Consider the following 22,062-nt stretch of genomic DNA (forward strand, 5'->3'; position numbering starts at 1 on the left):
TATCTCCGTATTTAATCTCTTGTTGTTTGTTGTTCCTCTTTTTTTTTTACACTTCATGGCATGACAGTGGTGTACAAAAGTAGCGAAAATTGCCGAACCACATGCTCACAAGCTACTGCAATGTAGTAATACTCTGTTACAAGTAAAAGTCCGGAATTCAAAATTGACTTGAGTAAAACATCAAAATGTACTTCAAGTACTAAAAGTAGAAAGTACTCATAATGCAGAATGTCCTAATGTCCACAAGTTTTCAAAATGTATAAAGATACTTTGAAAATAGCAAATCTACAAGCTCACAACACGTCACATCTCGCTGCATTGTGAGCTTGTAGATCGGCTAATGTCAAATGGCCGAAATATAAATTTATATGGGGCTGAAGTGGTTAATGCATGTTTTGTAATCATTATCAAAATCTACAAAGTAACTAATAACTAAAGTTTTAAAACAATTGTAGTGGAGTAAAAAGTACAATATTTGCCTCTGAGATGTAGTGGAGTAGAAGTAAAAGTACTGACAATAGAAAATACTCCAGTAAAGTACAAATTCCTCAAAATTGTACTTTAGTACAGTATTTGAGTACATACTTAGTGTCTTTACACCACTGTCCAAAATCAGTTGAACAGCGGAACGGAAGGAGGAAGCGCTGCATGGTTCTGATGGCTCAAACGACAGGTGCTCATTAGTGGGGAAGATAAAAAGAAAAAGGCAAAATAACGGATTCCAGGAAGTCTTGCTTGATATTCATCCTTAAGGGGTGCAGACAACTCCGTCTGGACAGAGCCGGAGTTCTTTTGTGTTTTTGTTTTAGAGTTGTCTGCACCACTTAAGGACAAATACAAAATGAGGAAGACAAAGTAAGAACACCAAGTCACCAGAACATAACAATGAGTCAACAGTGAAGGACAAGCTTACAGTGGTATGACTAATGCTACCGGTCACTCACATACTCACAGGTAGAAGCAGCCAAATGTTAGGTTGGACATGTTCCACAAAGACTGTACAAAACAACACAAGATGATAATAATAATAATAATAATAATAGTAATGGAAGTATTGAAGTAAAAATTAAAATAATAAAAACAATACACGATAGAAATAAAGTTAAAATCTAGGTAGAACGGCACTTATGATAAACCTCTTAAATGTCCACTTCATCCCTTTTCAACCTATCTTCATATACAGTAATTGGTCCTCACTAATACTCATTATAAGAAGGTACATTTTTTGTCTACTCAGTCTGTGTCTCAGAGGAGGGCTGTGGACAGTTCAGAAACCTGCCTACCATCTTTAGAGTATTATCGAGGACCAATTACCATATACTGTATGAAGATAGGTAGAACATTGGTGAAGTGGTCCTTTTAAGGCAGGTACAGTATATCTTTAGCAGCAACGGAGTGTGCAAGAAGGCAGAAGGCATACTGTACATACGGTACAACAAATTCACTCGTCTATGTCACATGTCTGTGTACATTGTCCAAGTAACATTTTAAACCCTATATACTTTGTTGACTGGAGTACCCCAGGGATTTAATAGAGAACCGAAGTCTGACATCACTGCCAATAGAGGCCACTATCCCCCTAGGACACAGAGTAATTATTTCTATTGAAATTCCCATAGGGAAATCTTAGATCTCGTCATATAAGAACTGTGTTCCAAAAATAAACAAATCAGCCGGGCCATATTATTCATAATGGATATGAAGCATCAATTGACGATGGAAAAAGTACTAATTTATTCAAAGAGTACGATTTTTTTTCTTCTCCAAACACATACTTTATCAAATGTAACTCACACACGGTCATGAATTATTGGCTTAGGAATGTGACAAAAACAAAAAGATCTCCATGAATTCAAGGCTTCATGGGGTGTGTAATTGATAGAAAATAAGTAATTTTTTGGGTGAACTATTCCTTTAAAGTACCTCTTCCTGTTCTTTCTCCTTGCTCCCCGTGCCCCCTCCGATTTTTTCTTCTCTCGCTCTTTCTGGAAATAACTTAAAACGGTGGAGCTTCGCACAAAAACATAACAAAGCTAATGTAGGGGTTTGTGTGTTTAAGGACAAATACAACGTCGGTATCAAGAAGTGAGAGCGCCAAGAACAACTTCATAATGAGTCAAGGACAAGCCTATAGTGGGTATGAGAAATGTTGTGAGTTCTTTGAATCAAGGGTTTTTCAAAAGGGATTGGTCGGGTTAAGTGGAGCATAAGTGGAGTGGGGAGTCTGGGGGGTGCAAAGTATACTTTGTTAATCAAAGACAATTTATTACGCTGTAATTTCTGAGGGGAACAAAAGTTCAACAAATTATATTTAAGGCAAATGAAAAACCAAGGCAGGAAAAACTGTCATAAAAGGAGACAGCTGTAACTGTATAAAATGCCTCTCTGTGTTTGTTCGACTTTTTTTTTGGGGGGGGGGGGGGGTAATTATGTGGAACTTTCCTCATCCTTTTAACATGTTGTCTTATAATGCAAATTGGAACAACTACACCATTGCATGCATTCAGGCATTAACTAAATGGCGGTAAATTGTGATTTTTTTTTCTATTTTTTTGGAGAGACATCAGGTAGCTGTAATTGAAAAAGAAAACAAAACATAAAAAAAAAGAAAATCCAGAGCAAATTTGTATAAAATTTCAATTAATTAACAATGAATTTGTGACTCATAAGCAATTGCCCTCCTTCCGTCTCCTCTTACCAAGCTTATTCAGGGGATGTTCATTAAACAGAGAGAAATGCAAATTAATTTCCTAAAAGATAACAAGTGTTCACATGTCTAGGTGCACAAATTATGAGGAGAAAAAAAACAACCGAACGCTTGCTGAATGTGACTGCCTGACCCTCTCATGTGTACTGAGGAGGAAAAACAATGGGATTTTCAATTTGGTATGCCAGCTAGGGCTGCATATTTGCTGCCCAAATTCATGTGTGTTTCTCGAACAGTCTGGGTTGTTTTTTTGTGTGTTTTTTTATGTCTGTGTCTAGCTAGCTATCCCTGTGGTTCTCTTTTTTGGATCGGGGCCAACTTGAAAGAGTTCGCGGCCCATCAATCTGACCACTTAAGCCATTCAATCCGAGTACGCATATACTGTGTCATTTTAGAATTTTAGCTAAAACCATTATTTTATACTTTGGCCTATTCAAAAATAGCAGATCTGCAAGCTCATAGCGCGGCACCGAGTGCTGCGCTACAAGCTTGTAAATCTTTTTCTTTCTTTTTTTAATCGTGCAAATCTTTGAGTATAATATGTTTTTTAAAGCGAACATTTTCAACTCAAATCTTCTGGGGATTCTACAAATGTATTCTAAATCCTAACAGTTTTTTTTTTTTTAAACTTATCTTGATATCAGTGGTTCTCAAATATATGTTCAAAGATTTGCCCACATTTTCACGATTTTTCAAAAAATAGCACATATACAAGCTAGTATATCTGCTATTTTTGAATAGCAGATATACAGCAGATATGGGCCAAATGCATTTTCGCAGCACGTTATTATGATCAATCGATTGTGTTCCGGCTTGGATCAATGGAATCAACGTAGTATACTTTAAGTATGCTATAGCGTCACAATGAAAACTCACTTTTCAAGGTTTTAACCCATTAAGACCGGGAACGCATCTTTGATTGATTGATTGATGTACTTTATTTAGTAAGACATGAGAACAGTACATGACAGTACATACATGTAACAGTACATGGAAGTACAAATTCACAATACAAGGTCTACTAAACTGGATAGCTCATTAAGCACTTAGCTTGTTTAAGATGAGATCCCCATGCACACAAATCATGATGACATATAAGAGACAGACAGATATACACACTACTATACAGAATGTCATACAATCAGTTTACAGGTTACTGGTATGAAGAGTGAAAAATATGTACAAAAGAAGAAAGAGAGAGAGGGGGGGGGTAGGGGGTAGGTTAGGTTAGGACATGGGGTAGGTTAGGACTTGGACAGGGGCCATTTTTTAATTGCAGCCTCCTGAAGGTGTATCTTTAGGGCAGTTTTGAAAGTGAGTAGGGTTTTACACTCCTTTACTCCTTTTGGTAGGGCATTCCACATCATTTTAGATTTCTTTGGCTATTCGAAAATAGCAGATATACAAGCTCATAGCGCGGCACCAAGTGTCGCGCTATGAGCTTGTAGATCTGCTATTTTTGAAAAATGGTGAAAATGTGTGCAAATCTTTGAATATATGTATTTCTTAAAGCTAACACTTGTAACTCAGATATTTGCTTCTGGGGGTCCCTGGAACTAATTATTTTGAGATATTTATTTTTCTTTTTTCAATTTCTTATCATATTTTTTCAAAAAACTGTTTAAAAATTGTTTTTAGAATCGGCCTCAGGTCTTAGTGTTTTTTTTTTACATATTGTTTTTTTTTTATGTTAATGTTAAATCATCATTAAAATCTTAGTGTTTTGCCAATTATTTTGGGGCCCACATGCAATATACTCATGGTCAACCAGTGGACCCCGGCCCACAGGTTGAGAATCACTGATCTATCCGTCAATTCGTCCGTCCGTCCGTCCGTCCATCTGTTCGTCCAGATATGGCTGGTTCTAAAAATAAGCCGTGGTCCAAGTTGGTCCCTTTCTAATGATCAGAAAGGTCATCTGCAGATTGACCTATACCTGTCACTCAACGCAGACAAGCCGTCAGTCAGTGTCAAACACTCCCGCCGTGCAATGAATGCAACCGACGACGGGCATGGGCTTTTGAAATTCCTAGTGGGCATGATTACAACTCACAGGACTGAATTTAAAGACAGCAGTGGGATTTTGTGTCACAGAAAAACAGCAGCATAAAAAAAAAAAAAAAAAGGGGGACACATTCGTAATTAGACATAAGTGTCGCCACAGTGCGCTTGTTTTTCCATTTGACATTGCAATATACCTACGAGGACTTTTTTATGTCAATATGGCCAGAGTAGGCTATTTATAGCCGATTAAACTGCCCGGGACCCACCGAGGAGAGCAGAATGGATGGGGGATATTTAACAACTCTTTGTATCTCCTTGGTTGCTGGCTGTGTGGCGGAGCTCAGAGTCTCTGCTCTCAGCGCCAGAGACGGATTGATAGATAATGGTGCTCAAGCAAAAGATTTGCCCCCCACCAACGTTCAGCGTGTCTGAACAATGCATGCGTTCTCGCGCTGACACTAAGTATTATGATAATGCAGTGCTCAGCGAAATGATGGATGTTACGCAGCAGCACGACCTGGCTGCACCGCACGCCGACTAGCGCCCGTGCCCGCCGCTGTAGAGAGTCAAGTCATGCCACCCTCCTCCGAATAAGGCTCCCCGACGACACACAAACTATCAGACCTCCATTAACGTTGGCAGTGTCTGGTGACTGCTAGACAGGGTATAATCCTCTGTTTAAAAAAAGAAGAAAGAGAAAAAAAGACAAGCAGTGAAAAAGAAAAAAAGAATCCCATTAAATACAGAAATGCACTCACCCATTACAATCCATAAAATTCCCCAGATAGCTAGAAACTATGAAATTCTCCAAAGGCACATTCGCACAGGGACTCAGAGATACCGTAAAAGCCCAAAGTAAGAATTCATGACACACATAACATCTGTTTGATTCAACGCGCCACAATCCGCATGAATTAGTCATGAGCAAACATATTTTCATCTGCCCTTAAATCCATAATTATAGTGCAGTCCCTTGTCAAAGGAGTGGGAATGTATAGTGTTGCAAATCATCAGGCACTGTTGAATCAGGGACACCATTAATCTAAATCACATTCTAATGTATAATGGGGATTTCAAAACAGGAGTCAGATTAAATGTATGGCACTGTACTGACTCTTCATGGACTTTACATTGTTGGTATTGTACAGTGAGGCTGATTATATCTGCCTTCACACGTCCTCTCCTTTCTGTTGTCATGTACAGTACTGCATGTAGCTTCTTCTTATGATAAAAGGTTGACTGAACGTGGGATAATGTTAAGACGGTGCCTCCTTTATCTGTGAAGGGCTTGCCACTATCCACGGATATATTTATGTGATTCTTGGCAACACAAGCTCACAAAAAAACAAAGTAAATACGGAGGTTTGGGTATTTGAAAACCTCGGATTTTAATGGTGTGTGGCAAAACTCCTAAATTGCTAGTGTTTATGTGAGCTTTTCAGACACATCCTTTATGAAGAAACAAGAAGGCACCCCCGGTTTTACAGCCTTTTTATATCTGGGGAGGGTTTGCTGAGCACTCATGCTCTTTTTTCCTGTACCTGCTTCACATTCATGCCATTATACACAATCACACCTGGGAGCTGCCCAGTACAAGCACAGCCTTCTATTGCTGGCCACTAAGGAGCTCCACTGGAGCAGTTGTGGGTTAAGTACCTTCTATCACTGATGTGTCCGCACGTTGTATGATTTTAGCTATTATCTCTACCTGTGCCTGCTCCCACGTGGACAGGACACTGTACAACATTATGATGTCGAAAGGTGAGCCATTATCCAACTGGGAAGTTAAATCACACCGACGACATAAAAGACACCATCAATATTAGGCGTATCATTTTTTTTAAAGGCTCACTTTAATAAAGTAGAAAATAGAGCAGCACGAACCACATAAAGCCTTGCGTCCCTATTCTGGCGGCCAACATTCGGCAAAACAAAACAGCAAGCTCACAGGGCCATGCAGATCGGCTCTTTTTGGTGAAGATAATAGTGTAGAAGGAAAAAAGAGGGGGCCCAAGTATAGACCCCTTGGGGACTCCAGTTAACAAAGAATATAGAATTTAAGTGGTTAACTATTAAAAAAAGAATTCTGAAGAACATACAGGCTATAAGAAGTATGCTCTTTTTTTTTTATTCAGTGTGAATTTCGAGGTTAGTTCTTAAGATTCAAAATGATGGACAATAAATAGGAGAGGCAGACAAGTAACTAGACTCACTCTAGTACACTTAACAACTGTGACACCTCACTGTGCATTATTCTTGTATATGGAAGACAGATTTAAACGCAATTTCACAGATTTCTATTAAGTTAGAAATGTCTGGGATCTAAATGTGCCCTGGTGCTTCGATATTGCCCAAAAAAAGACAAAACAATGATTTCCGCAGCAAGTCTCGCTTTGCAAGCACCACATATGATATTCTTTGCTATAGGAAGCTTCTACATAACACTGTACTGTAACTGATTTGGATTACCTTCACACCCCCCCCCCCCCTCCTCTCATTGCAGGGCGGTTCCAGGTAATCACTATCATGGGGGTTTGAACCTCTTTCTTTTGACAGTGTATAGCAGAAGATAATACCCCAGCTCCATCTCTCTTTTTTTGTCAAAGACACTCATCACATTTCCTACTGTAAAGTCCTCAACTTTCCTTGCTTCCCAGTCTGCAGATACAGGTATCACACGTCAAGCACACAGCAGGGAGGGGGGGGGGCACCATGAACACACAGTTTGTATACTTCACAGGTGAGTGGCCAATGAAAAAAAAGAAAACTCATCCATATAATGCATTCGCGAAATCTTATTAAAGCTGCACGCCTTGCACTCCCAAAGTGACTTTGAATGTCACGCGGTGGATGAAGTGGGCATAATGCATACATCAGAAGGCTGGCCTTGGCGGGGGCAGCGGAGGGATGATGATTTTGAATGGGCAGACGGCGTGGCTGTGGAACAGGATTATCGTTCTGCAGGCAAACAGCCCCCGGAGTGTTGACATTCAGGGATGGCCGAGGACAGGCGTAAACAACGCAGCCGCGGCCGTCAGAAATATTGTTTTAATCGATCATCATGTTCCACAGAGAGAGAGACACACACACACACAACGGAGGGGTGTGTGTGTGTGTGTGTGTGTGTGTGTGTGTGTGTGTGTGTGTGTGTGTGTGTGTGTGTGTGTGTGTGCGTGCGTGTGCGTGTGCGTGCGTGCGTGCGTGCGTGTGTGTGTGTGTCCGGTATCGATGACTGATCAGGAACAGGTGATGTACAGCATACCCTTTAATAGGAAGATATTAGCTGTGGCTTGATTTGAAATATAAACTCTCAGTGAGGTGTGTGTGTGTGTGTGTGTGTGTGTGTGTGTGTGTGTGTGTGTGTGTGTGTGTGTGTGTGTGTGTGTGTGTGTGTGTGTGTGTGTGTGTGTGTGTGTGTGTGTGTGTGTGTGTGTGTGTGTGTGTGTGTGTGTGACCGATAGTAAAGATGACCAACACAGCATGATGGGATTAAAAATATGGGCTAATAATATTCATGATTTTGTTCTTAAAATTACAGATATTATACTACAAGAGACAGAAGCAATAGGCCAATATCCAACAATCAAAGACAACTAAGCAATATTGCTTTTGAATATTATTTGCCGAATAATCTTATTTTTCCCCATCACCCTACATTGTATTTTATAGTAGCTTAATTTATTTCCTCAGTCAAATTTTCCATACTGGGAAAATAATTATAGTCCTGCACTGACTTGTATTATCATTATCTTCATATATTTCATTTTACCCGAAGATGCTTATTATAGCTACACGGTCCCAGAGCCTGTCTTGATTTTTTTTTCTTTGTAATTTATGATCGATCAATGCCATTTTATCTGTGTCCTGTCGGCTAATTACAAGCCTGTGATGCAGGTCCTGGTTGTTTTAGGACAAGGAGGTGACGCTCGGCGGATGAGAGAGCAGATAGGAGAGGAGAGGAGAGGAGTGGAGGAGAGGAGGTGAGAGCAGATAGGAGAGGAGAGGAGGGGAGGAGGAGAGAGCAGAGAGGAGAGGAGAGGAGGAGAGGAGGAGAGAGCAGAGAGGAGAGGAGAGGAGGGGAGGAGGAGAGAGCAGATAGGAGAGGAGAACTGGACCCACGTTGGGTCTCTCTGCCTCTGACCAGTGTTGCCAGATTTTGCGAGAGAAATAAGCAAGCAGGTCTAGAAAAACAAGCCCAAAAGAAGCAACTAGGCACTTTAAACCTATATACTGTATACATGTTCATATAGGCCTACTGTAGCCTATACATTGGCTATTTGAAAAAAAAAGCAGATCTACAAGCTTGCAACAAGTTCTGAGTTTGTAGATCTGCCATTTTCAAAACATCTTGAAAAAAACAAAAAGTGCAATATTTGGAAGATTTTTTAAACATTCTAACAACACGAATCTGGTGTGACTGGGGCTCCCCCTGGCACAACATATTTTCAGATGGGGGTTATAGGAACAAACACATACTCATTTGCGGGTCCTTGACATAAAAATATTTAAGAACCACTGATTTAAATAATAATTAAATAAATAAATAAAGCAAGCCCAAATAAGCAACAACACTTTAGAAACAAGCCCCCAAAAATAATAAGCGGACATGGCAACACTGCACCTCTGACTGCTAGTATCCAACCGAGATTGCTTTGTACTTCCTGACTACAACCCGCCTCCCTCCGGACCGGGGCAGAGCAGCACCACCGAGCACAGACAGCACCACCACCAGCACCATGCACCACCGCCGTGGACAGCACCACGCACGCATCACGCACAACAGCACGCCGTGGCGACGGCGTGGGGTGCACAGCACACCACGCACACGCTGCCACGGAAAGAGTTATTTTCAACCGCTATGGTGACGTCTAAAAAGTACACACTAAGCCCCCCCCCGCAAAGGTCAAAGCGACCAACATCCCATTATTACAACCGTAACGACCGATATTCAGTGTCTAACTAACGGTGATTTGCATTACATTAGCAGCCTATCCATTATCGGCTGCGAACACTGATGTTAATTTGACCATCTAGACTATACGCATGGCTTCTTCGTGATGATTAAAATACATATAGCCTATGTTTTTTATGGCAAAGAATAAATAAGCAGCTGCAGAAATACGCATGTATATAGTATGTCTGTAATCGGACGGGCTGGAGCGTTATCTTTCTTTGTAAGGCGACACCAACCTAACTCTCAGCCCCGGCCGTCCCGCCCCGCCCCCCTTATAACGGTCTGTTCGGCAGCACATGATGATGTTACCGTCAATGTAATGTAAACACACAAAGCGAGGCATTTGCAGCCACGCTGACAATTAACCCTGCACTTCCAACCCACACCGTCCACTCCCACGTGTGTGTGTGTGTGTGTGTGTGTGTGTGTGTGTGTGTGTGTGTGTGTGTGTGTGTGTGTGTGTGTGTGTGTGTGTGTGTAAACAAGCCGTAGTGCTTTCTTGGGTTTAATCCTTTTAGCATCCTTTTGTATAGAAATGTACTTTCTGTGCTTTTTTTTTGGCAAACTGTTACTAAAGTATTCAATCAATCAATCAATCAATCATTCAATCAATCAAGTGTGTGCGCGTGCTGGTGTGTGTGTGTGTGTGTGTGTGTGTGTGTGTGTGTGTGTGTGTGTGTGTGTGTGTGTGTGTGTGTGTGAGTGCGCGCGCGCGCGCGTGCGTGTTGTGAAACCACACAATGTTCCAGCCTCGAAGGGACTCGAAGCAAGGGGTCCCAAACATGCTCAAAATTTGCCACACTTGGTGCGCTCGGCCCAGAACAGAACTGCAACAATACCCTAATTCCTTTATCTTTCTCTCTCTCTCTTTCTTTCTTTCTTTTAGAATAGCACAGATATATAAATGAGAGATATATGTGGGGGGAGAAAGAAAGAAGAAGAAGAAGAAGAAGAAGAAAAAAAACACCCACCTTTATGCATTCCCGTAAACCTGTCTTTCAGCACGGTGAGTTCGTATATCTTGCCGAATTCCTCAAACAGGGGCTTGAGGTCCTTCTCCTCCAGGTTCCTGGGGATCTGTCCGATGAACAGCTTGATGGCGTCGTGGTCCTTCATGGGGATGGTGTTCTGGAGCCCGTTCATCCTGCTGCTGCCGCCGCTGTCCGTGGTGCTGAAGCCATTCTCCTGCTGCACTCCGTTCGCACTGACTGTAGCCATCTTTCCTCAATGGGCCGGCGGGTGCTCGCTCTCTCTCTCTCTCTCTCTCTCTCTCTCTCTCTCTCTCTATCCCTCCCTCTCTCACCCCCCTCTCTCTCTCTCTCTCTCTCTCTCTCTCTCTCTCTCTCTCTCTCTCTCTCTCTCTTTATCTCTCTCTCTCACTCTCTCTCCCTCCCTCCCTCTCTCTCTCTCTCTCTCTCTCTCTCTCTCTCTCTCTCTCACACACACACACACACACACACACACACACACTCACTCACTCACTCTCTCTCTCACTCACTCTCTCACCCTCTCTCTCTCTCTCTCTCTCTCTCTCTCTCTCTCTCTCTCTCTCTCTCTCTCTCTCTCTCTCTCTCTCTCTCTCTCTCTCTCTCTCTGTAGTCAACTGCACTGTGTGCACACACCCCCTCCTATTCTTTATAGCTATCCCCTTTTCTCTCTCCCTCTTCTCAGTCTTTTTTCCCCCTCCCCGGCTTGTGCTCTCTTCTCCCCTTTCCTCTTTTATGCCTTTGTTTGGAATTTGCTTTACTTTTTTATGCTTTATGTTGTTTCCTCTCCTCCTCCTATCCCCCTCCTCCCAGACAGTGTCAGCTGCCACTCTCTCCTCGTGACGTAAGCTCGCGAGGCTTTTGACTACACAGTGCATGGGGTACTTTTGTACCTTGACTGGTGTGATAAGGCTTTGTTTGGTGTGAATGTCTGTCTCATTCCTGCCTGCCTGTACAGCATTGAAGCATGTATCACTAATGGTGGGGATGATGATGATGATAATGATAACAATAATAATATTGAAGATACATTGAACTAAACATTATGTGCACTAATGTCAGAATGTTGAACTTATAATAACCTGTGTTAAACCAATACAATTACATTTTGTTCAATTATGAGTAACAAATCCTGTCTTAAAACCATTTAAAAGACCTTACAGTACCAATCTAATTTGGACTACAAGCCATTAGCAGAGATTGCCACTGTCTTCAAAACATGTTGTTGTGTACACATAAGCATATTAAGTGTATACTTTAGTAGATCTCTGAAGTCTGAATAGATTTTTAAGCACCATTCACCCGCCATCCATGTTGACATGAATGGCGTAGAGAGTGGGAACACTCTACAAGACTTTAAAGATGATGCTAGCCATAGGTAATTCAGATAATTTTATATCTGAAATTACTGCATTACACTATTGACATCAATAATGTTTTACCAAGGCATTGCATTATGCCTTAATAAAATAGTTCCCTACAATTACTGCATTTCGAACATTTAAACTTGAACGAGTCTTTTGATGATGCAATGGTTACTAATGTTGACAGAACATTTCAGGCAAAAATTCCATGGACAAAACAAACATGATATCTCCGTAAAAAGAAAGATTTAAAAAGGGGTTTAGGTTTATGTACGCTATGTTGCCGATGTTGACAACCGACATTCCGACAATGGCCATAGACTGTAAAAGTAAAGAAGGAGTCAAGGTGACATCATCCCCGGTTGGTGTTTGTGGAGTCCTGTTTCGAAGCCTTGATGCTTCAGCCATCATGTCACTTTGCAACCGGAAGTGACCATATTTGGACGAAAGGGTGGAGCTGGGAAGACGCCACTATCCTGATCGCTGTGGGAGTCTATTATGATGACTTGTCACAATGTAGCCACACCCTAAAGCATACCTGACCATTTTACTCAAAATTGGAACATCATCTACAAAATGAACTTCATGTTGTGAAGATTTAAATCTGGTGATTGAAAACATTAACTAATTTGGAAAACTAGGGTAATGCCCGTTGGGAACGCATGCCCCTCCCGGTTGTGTGATACTCGTTTGTACGGATTGTCACCCATTATGGAGGACAGTACTATGACGCCATATTGATTACATCAGGGATCTCTATACATGGACCTAAAATGGACAGAGAGACATACGGATAGAGCGTGCCAAAAATCCTGAAGGGGGCGTCAACAAGTGTCTTTTGAGGGGTAAAAACCAGGTTGACTTAACATTGCCCAAAACAAACATGTCTGTGCTACTATGCCACGCCCCCCCCCCCCCCCCGTGGTGACGACGCGTTGGCACGCTCTATACAGACATCTCCATATATGGGCATTGAATGGGACCCAGACAGACAGACAGACAGACAGACAGACAGACAGACAGACAGATTTTCAGTTCTGTGCAACAAAATTCTCACTTGGCACAACATACTCTCGGGTCCTCTGTGATTCACAAAGTTTGAAGTTGATTGGTCAGACTCAAATTAATTATGCTGGGGACAGTCAGACAGACAGACGCATACAAAGAGATTCCAGGCATTTATGGATTCTGACCAACTTCACACTCTGCACTGCACGCCCCTTGGGTTTGAAGTCGATCGGTTCGACTGGTCTCGAGATAAGCGGGGGGGTGGGGGGGACATGGCCACACAGAGAGACACACAAAAATTCCGTGCATTTGTTTACTGAGGTAATGAATCAAGTAAGAAGTAGAATAATTGTATTTTTGCAGCCCTTGGAGTCCCTTCTGGCCATTAGGAATGAATGCATATTCAAGTCCTTTCCACCTTTGTTTCATTTTTCAGGGCGGAAGCTTCCCGCTTGACCATTATGTCATGTGTCCTTTAAGGCTAAAAAAGTACCCTACGCCATGACTAGACCCTGATGGAATTTGCATAATGAGGCCTGGGCCGGCCAATCAGAGACCTTCAGCTCACAGCAGTGGGGTAAAAATCCAAATGGGGACTTAATAATAAAAGAGAAAATTAAACAAGAATGTTGAAAGTTTTACCTGTTTTTACGGTAAGTCTGGCAACATAAGAGTCAATTCACACTTTACAGTAGCCTTACTGCATTTGATTTGACAAGCGTTTTGACCACATTCCGCACATTTACCACAAATCAATGAAGAAAAAATTAGCAAAGAGAGAGAGAGAGAGAGAGAGAGAGAGAGAGAGAGAGAGAGAGAGAGAGAGAGAGAGAGAGAGAGAGAGAGAGAGTTTTTAAAGGCTAGGTTGGGAGAGCACATCCCACTTGAACCCCAGCATCCATATACTGGTGGGAAGAGTTGCGAAAAATAGCTGTGAGCTTGTAGATCGGCTATTTTTGGCAGAGATTTGGTGTAGAGCAATGGTTCCCAAACTAGGGGTTGGGACCCCCAGGGGGGTCCAGAGATGATTAGCTTAATGTGCAACATTGTTTTCTCACTCAACAGTAAACAAACCAATTTACAGTATAAGTCTATACAGGGTATCTGCACATTTCTACAGTGACAATTGAATTACTTTTAAGACCTTTTTAAAACCAAAATGGAGAAATTGTCAAAATGACGTAGGAAAGAGGCAAACATTGTGAAAATAGCCGAACTAAAAGCTCACAACGCCTCGCACGGCGAGGGGTTGTGAGCTTTTAGTTTGGCTATTTTAACATTTTTTATCTGTGGAACCGAGTCTAACAAAAGTGTAATGCCTCAACTCCTACTCCTACCAGTTCAAATATGATTCATTTTGGTTGGTCGCGGCCTGAAAAAATTGGGAACCCTTGGTGTAGAGTACACTGTAGACAGAAAAGAGTGGTCCAACTACAGTTGTAAGTCAGGTCCGTTTTACTTAGAATACAGGGTAAGTGGTTAGAAGTGAGCGTCAGCTTTGTGACGCTGTCCAAGGTGCTGGATGGACGCTGCCATTTGCACACAGAGAAACAGATTGAGGAGCTTGAGTTTTAACCACCTACTTTTGTTAGATTGTTTATCTGCCTTTTTTTCTGTCTTTGCTGGTCCTTTATTTCGCTTGAGGAATGATGCAGTCAACACCACACAATAAATAAATAAAAAGAGCTTATTTGGCTTTATTCCAAAGAAACATGCTTTCCATCAAAATGCACTTGACCAAGCGGTTCACTGGCTTTTAGATTATAATTGAACCATCTGGGTTAAAAGTTGGGGGCCTTCTTAATAATAACCTATTGCTGTGGGCCAATGATTGAGGAATGTATGTATTTTATTGTGCCTGGACAACCTGATGGCTGGACTTGGTACTGATAGAACAGTCCTTCTCATTACAACGGCTTGCGTGTAGGGCAGCAAAGGGCAACAAAGTCCCACCACTTCTGTGTGTATCTGGCACGTTTCTCCATGGCTCCACAGCTTAGCGGTGTTGAAGCTCTCTGTCAATGGTCCTGTGCCATGTTATTTTGGGCCTCCGCACTCTTTTTTTTACCCTCTGGGATTCCAATCTAATGCAATTACATTGGGAATTGCTGTTGTTTTCATTCTGAACACATGTCCATTCCATGCAGGTCCACCGGCATCTCTGTAATGTTGTGTGTTTTATATCTTGTTGAGTGATTCTGAGAAGGTTGTTGTTGGATATGGCGTTTGGCCAGAAGACATGCAAATATGCATGATGTATGGAATTTATGGGTATCCTGTTCTATTGTTTCACAGCATTCTGCTCCATAGTGTTATACACAACAATACACAACTTTGATGTATTCAGAGTTTGGTTTTGGGGCTGCATTGCTTACATTTCCAGATTTGTTTTAGTCTTGTGAATGTTGCATGAGCATTGTTTATCCTGTTGTGAATTAATTTTGGCTGGTACCTCCATCATGGTAAACGATGCTTCCTAGATATGTGAAGCTATGGGTGTTTTCTATGATCTGTTCATGTATTCCTATTGCTTTTGATTTATTGGTCTCGTTGCGGTGGATCCCCAGTCCAACTTGTTGCCTACAGGGCTATAGAGTCTCGCTGTGTGTTACTGTAAGTAGTGATGTGCATGTGGAGGAGAAGAGGAGAGCTAGATCATCTACAAAGACTAGGTCTTCAAGGGTGGAATAGAGAGTCCATCACATTCCTCTCGCTTGATCTTCTGTTCTCTGCATGACCCAGTCTATGGTGAGGTGGAATAATAGTGTTGACATTTCACGTCCCTGGCCCACTCCAGATTCCACTGCAAAGCTGGTTTTGTTTGAGCCCTAAAGTGCAAGAAAAGCTGTTGTAAAACTTGTGGATGATGTTCACAATATGAAAGAGGACATCATTTGAGGATCTTCCAGAGGCTATATAAACACATTTCTAACATCCCAACACTTTCCTATCAGAGATTAAACTATACATTACACTGTTTAAAGTGAGCAGCCACATTTGTAAGCACATTTTGTCGATCTGTTCTTTTGTCATTTTCTTCAAGACAGTGCAAAGAATTGTGACACAACAAAGCCTGCAGTTGTATCCTCAACATGTGGTGAAAAGAAGGCTGTATTTCTAGGCTGCATAGCGAGACGCCTCTGTAATGGGACAGTACCTTTGAATTTTCAGGCGTAGACATTTACCATTCACAGGGCACAGCATCCGAATTGAGACACAGGAGAGTATTTGAAAGTCGAATTAGTAGCTTTTCTGTGACTGACATCTTGGTACTGCAAGCAGGTGGTACTCTAAAAAGCAGTTAAAACAAATGCTGAGACATGTTTAGAACTGCAGTAGAAACCAGGTCAGGAACAGACCGGTACAATATTTAGATTTGGCTGAAGCGGCTCTATTGGAATACATTTTTATGGGACATTAATATGTAACATTGTATTAACTGTAATATGTGGTGTGTGTGTGTGTGTGTGTGTGTGTGTGTGTGTGTGTGTGTGTGTGTGTGTGTGTGTGTGTGTGTGTGTGTGTGTGTGTGTGTGTGTGTGTGTGTGTGTGTGTGTGTGTGTGTGTGTGTGTGTGTATATATGTATATGTATATATATATATATATATGCTTTCTCAAAAGTCAGCAGTTGAACATTACTAATAAATAACTGATTCACTGACATACTGTAGAAGGCATTTTCTTCCATGTACACTACTTCACAAACTAATTATTCACAAACTCAGCTATGAACTCTGGTGTCTAAGCGATATACTTTATGGCAAACTGTAGAAAACTATTTTTTTCCCCAAGCTTAGCATAGCTTTTAGTATTTGTTTGATCTATATCCGTGGCGCCATACAGTACCATGGGTATATGCTACTGTATTACTTAGTTATTATGGAATCGTTGGCTCCAGTGGGAACTGAAGCCCTGACCTATCAGCTGTGTTAACGTTATGCTCTACTCACTGAACAACGTAGGATGCTAGCAGTAGAAGTATTGATTCATGTTTTCATATTCAGTTCTGCAGGTCTCTGTGTGTGCATGTGTTTGTCAGAGTGACTGCTCTTTGGGGAGTGTTGTGTTCTCAGAGCAACTAAAAGTAACATCTGGCACTGTGATGCCTTCGTTACTGTTATTTATTTATTTATCTTCCATTTAATCATGTCTTTGTAGATCTTTTAAGAGGAAGATCCTGCAGAGGGTTTTGGGCAATGAACAGGGCTTTCACAAAAGCACAACGGGCTCCCCCTTGTCAATAACATCAGGGTCATTCATTTCCATAAAGGCATAGCTAATTTAGCTTCGGCGCTGCCGCTTATTGGTTTCAGGATTTCATTTTTTTTTTTGTTTCCCCATTTTTTGTCATTTCTCCACAGGGGAGCTCAGCTGCACAGCTGTGAAGGCTTGGCAAGAGCCTGGCAGGAGGAAACGCAGGTACGGTGTGATCTCCTCAATTATGCCGGTGTGCAGGCATCCTCTTTTGTCTGAGCACAGGCAAGCGTATCAGAAAAGGTTGACAGGGTTCTTCCACTCGTCTGTGTCAAGCTCAGCACCTGTACGACTGCACAGGGCAGATCCACCGATGGCTCCACTCTCAGACAAAATGCAGTCAGAATAGTTCCAGCTGTGCTTGTGGAATGTGTGAACTTGCTATAGGAGGGGAGTGCAGGGGGAAAAACCCAGCTCTCTTTTGTATTATTATTTCTGGGTGAAAACATTAGCCTTGGGCTAATATTTTACAGAATTAGTCTGTAAAAAGAAAAAATATATACTGTATATTCCCCCACAAGCCAAAATTTGGATGGAAGTCAACAGTGAAGGTATGGAAATGTCAGCAAAAGAACGTTGCCTTGTGCCAGGGAAATATCTCATTTCAGTTTATTTAACTAGAGCAACCCACTCGCTACTCTTGCTGTTTTCCGTGGAACGCCTGAGTAAAGTGCCATTGCTGTTTTTATTACTAACATTATTCACAACCTAGTCAAGGTGACTTGCTGGAATGTCACAGACAGGCAATTTGAAAACAGCCACCAAAAATATCGTCCCTTGAAGTAGTGAAATCAGAGGCAGAAAGTCGTGCATTGAGAATAACAGCTTGGTTACCATGCACAATTCCTTTATGTCCTGCGTGTTCATTATCCCAATAAAGTGGATATATGGAGTGGACCATGTGGAAGGTAGTCATGCATGAACATTTTTTTCCACTGTCTGCTTTGTAGACCGAGTCCAAGAGAGAAATTCAGCCATTGATATTCATGTCACAGCTAGCATGAGATGTGACAGTATTTTTTTGTGAATCTCTGAGTGCATATGGTAATACCAGAGCAGTCTCAAACCGCAAAACACAGAGTCTCTGCCTCAGGGAGGGGTGCGCTGCTCCCCCTCAACTGCACGCGCACAGGCACACACACACACACACACACACACACACACACACACACACACACACACACGCCATCATCACAGGATAAAGCAGTCTCTCAGAGGCAATCATTTTCTCTCAAAAGTCTATTTCCCCCCAAATTCATTTGCTTCCCCACAATAGAGGAAGGCAGGGGCTGCTGTTGGTCCAGACCCAGACAACCGTTTTTGAAGGATTTAATGTTTTGCCTATTTTCATTGTGAAAAGGTGGATTACATCTCAATGATGAGGGCCTATTCTTCCACCGTGACCCTGTGTGGTTGTTGATCGCACGGCTGAATGACAAGCAGCGTTAAACTGGCCCTCTGAAGCCTGGGAGTGAATAAATAAATGAGAGAGGAACAAATGAGAGGTCACGGAGACCGCCAAGAGTCGTCTATTTCCTACCAGCTAATGAATCCCAGAATCCACCATGTCTGCCTCCCCTGAGTCTATATGAGGGGCGGTCTGGACGTTTATTTTTTCCTTTTCTTTTCTTTCCAACCATGCAAGTAAATGTGGTGTTTTGCATTTCGCTGGGCACTAATGCGATAGGTTTGCAGACCGTGGGTGTGCTCGGTTCAGCTTCACAATATGTGGATAATTCATTTGAAATTAACTCAATGGACATCATTCAACTAGCAATACACAAGAGCTGAAACAACCCCGGGCAGCAGTAGCCTTGATGAGCCTCTGACCTTGGAATAGTACAGAGGAAAAAAAGCTTCGGGCTGAGTGAGAAATGGTGACTGCTGCAAGTTGTTGCAAATGTTGCAAGTAACACTATGTGGTCGCTTTAAATTGATCCAGTGGAGCCGCCCAGGTGGCAAAGGAATGAAACTACTGCATGGGTGCGACTGTTAATCAAACTAATTGATTTAACCAATAACAAAAATGTATCCATTTTAATGAAATAACCTTTATAAAGTTGGAAAAGTAGTTAATACAAGCTCACAACATGTCAAGATGAGTTGTGAGCTTATAGATAAGCTAGTCATGCATAATTGCACAATATAGGGTCAAGTGGTTAATCAAACTTGTGGATTTGGTGGATTATAAAAACATCGGTTCAAAGTTTTTTCACGTCGATACTGTAGGTTGATGTATAAAAACAAAGCACATTGATTATTCCATAAAACTACTTCAGGGGTCTTCAACGTTTTCAGGCCAAGGACCCCCTAGCTGAGAGAGAGATGAAGCAGGGACCCCCTACTCTATATTGTATAAAATTGTGTTTCAGATTAAAGTTTTTTTTTTTACTTAGTCTGCTATTTTTTCCCTCTACACCTACTGTATAGCCTCTTTGCCAAAAATAGCCGATCTACAGTACAAGCTCTCAACGCCTCGGCTATTTTCGGCTAATGTTCCCCTCAGAAAATTAATTTTAGGGTTCAAGTGGTTGATGTAAAAAAACTAAATCCTATCACACAAAGATTTGGCGGACCCCCTATAGTAGCTCTGAGGACCCCCTTGGGGTCCCGGACCCCCCGTTGAAGACCCCTGTTCTACTTATTCAGTTATGGCTGCCCAGTTGGCACAGATCAAGTGTCTGAACATGTCTACTGTGTGCGCGTGTGCGTGCGTGCATGCGTGCATTTGTGCGTCTTTCCCTTCTTTCACAACTACCAAGCAACTTCCCCTGGGCTGTTGCTGCAAAATGAAAGGCACTCACCCGTGCCTGCTTTAATAGGGATTATAAACTATTATACTATTATAAGGAATTTAAAATAATAAAGAATGTATAAAATAACAAACAGTGTTTTGTGCATTTCTTTCTGAAAAGAAAATGTCATTTTGTTTTAACAGTAAACAGTGAACACCATTCTCTGAACAAAATACTGTGGCCTAAACCCATTTTGTCGAATCAATCACTCAATTTGGCAAAACTTTATAACAAGTTCAGGTAGTTAAGACACCATTTGCAAAACTCTAAACACATTCTCACTCGCTCACTCAAACACATTTCACACTGTGATGCACTTGTGTTGCAAAATGGTAAACAACTACAACACATTTTGTCATTGTTTACACACAACAACAATAAAATGATCACACTTGTTTCCAGTGTTACATAGGAAGTGTAATGAGTAACTCTTTACTTACAGTGGTGTAAAGTAGCTAAGTACATTTACTCAAGTACTGTACTTAAGTGTACTTTAGAGTATTGGAGTATGTAGTGGAGTATTTCCAAATTCCAATACTTTTACTCCACTACATCTCTGAGGCAAATATTATACTTTTTACTCCACTACAATTATTTGCGGACTTTGATTATTAATACAAAACATACATTAACCACCTCAGCCCTATGTATAGATTATTTGAAAATAGCAGATCATTGTGAGCTTGTAGATGTGCTATTTTCAAAAGATTTTTATACAACTGAAAACCAAACTGAAAATGGGACATACCGCATGATGAGTACTTTTACTTTTGGTATTCTAAGTATATTTTGATGCCAATACTTTTGTACTTTTACTAAAGTTAATTCTGAATACCAGACTTTTACTGAGTATTTCTACATACTGATACAGTACTTGTACTCAAGTAAAACATTTGAGTACTTCTTCCACCACTGTTTACTTATTACTGCTTTAAAAAGTAATACTTCATTACTTATTGCCCTATATCAAAAGTAATGAGTTAAGTTAGTCGTTTTATTAGGATATTACCGTCGCTACCCCCTTCTGAAAGCAATACATACCGTTTGGCCAGTTCCTGGATCCACTTTATTGGTACATTAACCTCACAGGAGTCACCAATCAGCCAAACTGCACTGCAGCCTCTCAAACCTCTCTCTCTCTCTCTCTCTCTCTCTCTCTCTCACAGACACACACACACACACACACACACACACACACACACACACACACACACACACACACACACGCACGCACACACGCACACACGCACACACACACGCGCACACCAACATGCTATTTTTGAATAGCCAACGTACAAAAGTACAAAAGGGGTTAAAAAGATTGTGATGCTGTATTAACACATTTAGCTGGGGACCCCCTGGGACACCTCAAGGACCCCTGGGGGCCCCCGGACCTCACTTTGAGAACCACTGCTGTAGCGAGAGAGAGAGAGAGAGAGAGAGAGAGAGAGAGAGAGAGAGAGAGAGAGAGAGAGAGAGAGAGAGAGAGATTCATCAGAAGTGAATACAAATATACCATTGCATAAGTCTTGTCTTTCTGTATCACATACAGTAGAGAGTTTGAATTGGATTCCAATGAAAGGCCCCATGAATACGTTTTTCCCCTGTTGCCTGGCAAGGGACAATGTTGCATGTGATGATGAGGACAAAGTCCTCTGGCTGGAATATGTGAAGGTTTCAAGAAATGTGTCTTAGCACAATTGTGGGGGGAAAAAAACTGTAAAAGGAAGTGCCTGTAAAATATGAGGGAATTATAACTACAGTAGTAGGCTATATTCTAATGTGAAAAGAAGCACCTTCACCACAATGAACTCAATGAACACAACTTTATATTATTTCACTGCCTCATCATACAAGTTGACCCAATTGTTTCTATTGTCTGTGTTTTTAAAGAAGTTCAACACCCCCACACACATGCATTCACACGCACACACACACGCACACACACACACACACACACACACACACACACACACACACACACACACA

At 41.6% G+C, this 22,062-nt stretch overlaps 1 protein-coding gene across 10 annotated transcripts in view; it reads right to left on the reverse strand.

Moving 5' to 3' along the window:
* The window catches only part of celf6 (CUGBP Elav-like family member 6), a gene marked incomplete at both ends in the record, with an annotated part of 262,587 nt that extends 251,704 nt beyond the window's left edge, over positions 1–10,883 (reverse strand). For all 10 annotated transcript variants that reach the window (XM_084073316.1, XM_084073331.1, XM_084073326.1 and 7 more), the window contains one exon: positions 10,637–10,883. In XM_084073316.1, the coding sequence (XP_083929442.1) occupies positions 10,637–10,883 (247 nt within the window). The remainder of the gene's footprint in view (positions 1–10,636) is intronic.
* Between the last annotated feature and the right edge of the window lie 11,179 nt (positions 10,884–22,062).

The sequence above is a fragment of the Gymnoscopelus microlampas genome, assembly GCF_963454915.1.
Source record: "Gymnoscopelus microlampas genome assembly, chromosome: 1".
Lineage (NCBI taxonomy): Eukaryota > Metazoa > Chordata > Actinopteri > Myctophiformes > Myctophidae > Gymnoscopelus > Gymnoscopelus microlampas.